Raw genomic sequence first — 5,427 nt, 5'->3', positions numbered from 1 at the left:
TCTGCGACTGGATCAGTCACTTTTGGGGGAGGATGTGGTGAGAGACAGATTTGTTGGGGGAAATTGGAAGTTTGTTTGGATCAATTGGCAGGAGATATGTACTGTGTCCTAATTTAGGGGTCGCATCCTTTAAATGATGTCAAATTGACCTTACACCTGCTTTGTGGGGTCACACCGCAACCTTGACCTTTGACCTCCAAAATCCAATCCAGGTGTTCCGGAAATAAAGAGATAGAAGTGGTCTCATTTCCTGTTTCACAAAGACAAAGACAAACCTTTTTTCTTTTTTTTTTTGAGTAACAATCTTATTAGTCACAGAAATTCTTTAAACCAGACACCAGGTTTTGGAAAGACGCCTCCATTTAATACTGACGAGTCATCTGGAGACTACAGAGAGCAGCACGGAAATCAGTCGGAAAGATTCATTCTCAGAGTAACAGCGAACATCTTTTCGTAAGGCGGGGGAGCGACACAGAAGGACCGGCAGCGATTTAGCTCTTTATACAGAATAAAATAAATACCAGCAGTGGGACGAGTCTTAATCAATGACAAACCAGCAGTTAACAATATGGCACTCGAAGTCTGAATTCATCTCGGCGCAGGCACAAGGCGACAGAAACATGTCCTCTGGCAGGAATCACAAGACCTCACGTTTCCTAAATAAATGAGAACACATGCTGGATACAAAAAAAAAATACAGAAAAGAAGAAATTCTCAGTAACAGAGACGTCTGGCCATAAAGGAGAGAAGCATGCGGGATAAAAAACAGCAAAATACAACTTGCAGTAACACAGATTTCTCAGGGTAACGTTTTTTTATAGACGCTGCTGCTGTCAAATGAGAAAGCCTCATTACTCCAGTTTGGGTATTATCTGTTTGATTATCGTATCTCGACTGACAGAGCATGTTGAGGAGCCACGTTTTCCCTCTCTCTCTCTCTCAGGTTCTTCATGTGACAGCAGCGTTCAACCGTCACCGCTACATTGACGGTGCACTGGTACGAGACAGAACTGAATATACCGAAAAACATCACGACGGGAAACAACCACGGGACAGTTCCAGATAGTCAGGATAGACATGAAGCGAAACATGACGCCGATCAAAGTCCGCCGTCATTCTAACTGTCCACGTGGTCGTCTCGGTTTGTTTTGCAAAGTGGCCGCTTTTGTCGCGAACACCGCAAATCAATCTTCCATTTTTTTTTTATCTGACATCGAAATTGTAATTTCAAAACAAGCCGGCGAGCAATAAAAAAGCAGAGATTCTCAGATGAAGGCGACAGCAGCTTAGTCTGGGTACAGGTTTACATTCTTGGCAATGACAGCACCTCTATTGTGTTTTAAAAGAAAGAGAAAAAAAAGAAAGTAAACAGCCGTTCCAATCTGCAGCAAAGTGAGCTCAAATTTGACTTCTCTGACTTTAACATAGGAAAATACAATATTGTGGATTTTATTTCTCTTTTCTATAGAATATATAGTGAGATTTACACAAACACTTGGTCGGCATGGGATCAACATGTAGAGATTCGACAAACAAAGACCGTTCCATTCACATTGGTCTTCACATTCACGTGAGTCAGCCGGAGTGGGGTTGCTGTTGCGGCGTTTGTCCACCGTGTGGCACCGTGTAGGTATCCTGACTGGTGTTCAGTGCAATTTCTCCTCAGCGTGGGGGTGCTGCCAGACTCACATACTGCAGCACGTCCGCGTCTGGCTCCCCCTGATGGACGGTCACTGATTTGGCCTCCTGCACACCAACCGGAGAGAGGCATTTCAAAAATAAGAGAGCTGCAGACCTCACACTCCAATTCAAAGCTCCTGCAAGAGACCGATACAGCGAGTGAAATAGGTTTGAATGCTCGAGGAGAATATATGAACACGTCTGCACTGTGCAGAATAGCAACAGCTCTGGGAACCCAGACCTCCAGGAGGCCCCTTGAAGCCCCGCAGTTGCTGTGTTGGTTTTCAGTTTGTGGTAATCTGCTTTGATAAACTGGATTGGGAATATGCACCAGTTATTTACAAACCAAAAGCCCCTGAGCCCTGAGGCGGCAATTACCATCTTATAGAGACTGCCTCTATATTCTCCGACCTACAAACCTGTGCTTAATCAACCTGCCATGGACTGACTACTCATTTTGCTCACCAGTAGGTTGACCTGGACACTGGTTCTTGCATTTAAAAATGTGAATTATTGCTCAGATGGTCATTTGCCAAATTAGCCATTGGCCCCTGCATAGCTTGCAAATGAGCGAATCTCTGGGAATCACCAGCTAAATTGCAGGAAGTGCCTGATAAGAGGAAGGAAGACAAAATGTCTCCAATGCAGATGTGAGTATTTTTACTGTTACCTCCAACTAGTGTTTTTTTTATTTATCCCTGTCAGATCATGATTTGTTTTATAAAATAAATAATTTGTAACAGTTTTTGCACCTTTATAAAAACAGCCATGTTGATAATATTTATATTTTTATTCTACCTTGTATTTGTAGTTTTCAACCCTTTTTTATTGCTTTGTCAATTGTGACCTTTCTCAATGGAGGATCAATAACGGTACATTTGATCTTATCGTATCTTATATGTGATTGACACTAGTGATTTTAATTGAGCAAATGAAAATGTAGCCACAGGTCATGTACCATTATGCAAATTATTTCGGCAGGTAGCTATGATAACAATATACAAATCTAAGATTGAGTGTTTAACACTTTTTTAACACTAACTGTTCACATTCAAAGAGTCCAGGATTTGTGGGCAGGCAAAGGTACTAAAGGGGCTGCAGCACCTCCATCAGGCGGGTAACTGTAATTACAGGGTAATATTCAGCACTAACTGAAACAGTTCTTCAAAGCTCCTTAAGTTTTGTGTGTGTTGAAGTGTAAAATGTTCCAAAGTTGGTATAAAATGTTGTACATTCAAATGAATACAAACATCCTGATTGTTGAACTGTATTTAGGAAACCAGGAGTAAATTCTAGGTAATTGACTCAATAAGAAAACTATTGAGTCAGATTTAGTGAATAATAAGGTCATCATGAAGTAAGAAGCATAAACCATCTCTCACCTGGTTATAGGTGGACATCGAACACACCTTCCTCCACCGACTCTATATCCTCCTCGGCAATCACTGATGGAAACAGAAAGTGAGGGGAGAGAAAATAGGAACAGATTTGTCAACAAATGGGAATGCAAACAGACACAGACACACACACACACACACACAAACACACAGCAAATCTAATGACATATGTGTCCTCTGTCTGTTTACTCGCGCCTGGCTCTATTGTCTCGTCCAGTGATCATCCAGGTCCTCACTGATATAATAACAGAGCCGGGCAGGGCACCACTTCACTAATAGCTGATGAAAACGCTGCGGCGGTGAGTCACTGGCCTCGCCGTGGTGGACCAATCACATCTCAATTGCAAATTACACTATTGTTATTGAAAATATCTGCCAAATGTCAGTGCACCGTATGGGGGGGGGGGCGGATGGACCAAAGCACCCCCTCACAAAGCGGAGGGGTCGAGAGGAGCTGAAAACTGAAAAATTCCTCTGAGCTAACAGAACTACTGTGAGAGGACTACATTCACAGACTGTTTTGACATTTTTATTCTGTTTTTATTTATTGAGGGATTGTGAAGATTGGTTTAATATTATGCCTCATATATAAAATCAACTAAATGAGACTACTTCATGCTGCATTGACATCACATGAAGGAGACGAAAGATTTACACCTGAAAATTTCGTTCACCTTCACCTGCCTTGAGGATTCAAGTGTTGGATGTTATTTCACACTTTTGATGTGAGCATGAAGAAAATAACTGCATTTAACAGATATCATTTCTTTGTGTAGAAGGAACAATGTCTATAAATGTTGATGCTGAGTTCACAAGCGTCATATCTTAAAAGTTCTCAATTGTGCCAAGCAAATGAAAATTCTTCGCTCCTCTTTGCCTTTGCTTTGCTACTTTGCAAGAACAACAGATGAGGAAATGTTTTTTTGTGACTTTTTAACAAACCACCCCAGCACCACTCACCTGTGTTCTGCAGGCTGGGCGGGGTGTTGGCAGGTGGAGGGAAGCTGTAGGACCTGGCCTGCAGAGCCGGCGGCGTCTCGTGACTGATGCTCTTGGTCCTCTTCCGGCACTCGACGGCCAGGCGGCTCCGGCAGGCCTTGTGGCAGTTCACCCCGCAGGCTGCCCCAGGAGCATCCGCGTGGAGGGGGAAGCACGGCGGCAGGGAGCGGTGCCGCGGCAGGAGGGGAGCACAGCGAGGTCGGATGAGAGGGAGGGAGAGTCGTCGAGAGAGGGGGATGAAAGGCCAGGAGAGACGGGTGGCGGGGGAGTGGAGGGGAGAGAGAGGGAGAGGGTCAGACAGAGGAATGGGGGCCAACACGAACATGGAGGCGAACAGGAGAGTGAGCGGCGAAGGGGGAGTGCTTCTACACGCCATGCAGACACGTGAACACTGGCACGCGGCGAGGCCGACTGTGCCCGACAACAACTCGGTCAACCAGTGGGCGTCTAAGAGCGGGGGGGCGACGGGCCAGCACCAAGAGAACATGTGAGAGACAACCAGCCTGAATGCACAATAAATCACCACAGTCAAACTAAATCCCATTTGTCCTTGACGCCGTTGAGAAGAGTTTGACACTTAATTCAAAAGGTGTTTCGCTAATTAAAACCCCACGTCCTCTTGAAAGCATAATAGACGTCTTTGAAAGAAAACAATTCTTATTCTCCTTCGGTCAGGAAGTCAGACATCACCCTCTTCCCCTCATAAGTGGTCAAGTGTCTAACTTCTTCCACGGCGAACTGTTTGCCTTGAAATGACTGAAAAGCAGCAATTGAAAATGTTTCTTTTTGTTCAGCCTCACTGCAATTTCTCTCTTGTGTGTTTATTTGTTTGCCCTTGTAGCATTACTGTATCAATTAGAGTCATTGTACTCCGGGGGGGGTGCATTAACAAGCCCATGAAATTGGAGGGGTATGGCACCGTGGCCGCGGCGTCTCACACCAGCACTTTAACAGAAAACACGAGTGCAAAAGCCACACAACTGAAACCCAATCACAAAGGAAGTGAGCCACAACGGATTCTGACAATGAAACAAGCAACGCTACTTACTGATGTCAACTGAGAAATTGTTTTTAAAATATTAACCTGTAACCATAACACATCAAATACATAATCAAATATATAAGCACCAAGGTTTCTACAACCCAAGGCTCACTTGACCCAGGGATTCCATGGCAGTAAGTAACTGTGCTCGCTCATTTGTCCATATCCATTGTCGCTAACTTCCGCTGTGGTCATGTTTCCATTGTGTGGTTATTAAAGTTAAGTTGTGGCTTTTTGCGGTCCTGTTTCTGTTAATGTGCTTGGGTGAGATGTACACCGTATCATGGGGGAAGTGCTGGGGCAGCGTCA

General features: G+C 44.3%; 1 protein-coding gene across 1 annotated transcript; it reads right to left on the bottom strand.

Moving 5' to 3' along the window:
• Positions 1-342: 342 nt before the first annotated feature.
• LOC128430634 (uncharacterized) lies at positions 343-5,313 on the bottom strand. Its single transcript, XM_053416739.1, has 4 exons — positions 5,231-5,313; positions 4,038-4,196; positions 3,063-3,125; positions 343-1,817 (listed from the first exon to the last, which is right to left on the bottom strand). The coding sequence occupies exons 1-4, from the start codon at positions 5,311-5,313 to the stop codon at positions 1,511-1,513; spliced, it is 612 nt and encodes a 203-aa protein (XP_053272714.1). The 3' UTR covers positions 343-1,510.
• Positions 5,314-5,427: the final 114 nt, after the last annotated feature.

This window comes from Pleuronectes platessa, chromosome 23, assembly GCF_947347685.1.
Source record: "Pleuronectes platessa chromosome 23, fPlePla1.1, whole genome shotgun sequence".
Lineage (NCBI taxonomy): Eukaryota > Metazoa > Chordata > Actinopteri > Pleuronectiformes > Pleuronectidae > Pleuronectes > Pleuronectes platessa.
This window is presented reverse-complemented; position numbering and strand designations above follow the sequence as displayed.

What these genes read in the sequence shown, in the direction of transcription:
- LOC128430634 (XM_053416739.1), bottom strand. Translation starts at nt 5,313, where the DNA reads ATGACCACAGCGGAAGTTAGCGACAATGGATATGGACAAATGAGCGAG. An exon ending in CCATGGAATCCCTGGGTCAA is followed by an intron (nt 4,197 to 5,230) that starts GTGAGCCTTGGG and finishes CTCCTGGGGCAG; the next exon opens with CCTGCGGGGTGAACTGCCAC. An exon ending in CGATGTCCACCTATAACCAG is followed by an intron (nt 1,818 to 3,062) that starts GTGAGAGATGGT and finishes GGTCTCTTGCAG; the next exon opens with GAGCTTTGAATTGGAGTGTG.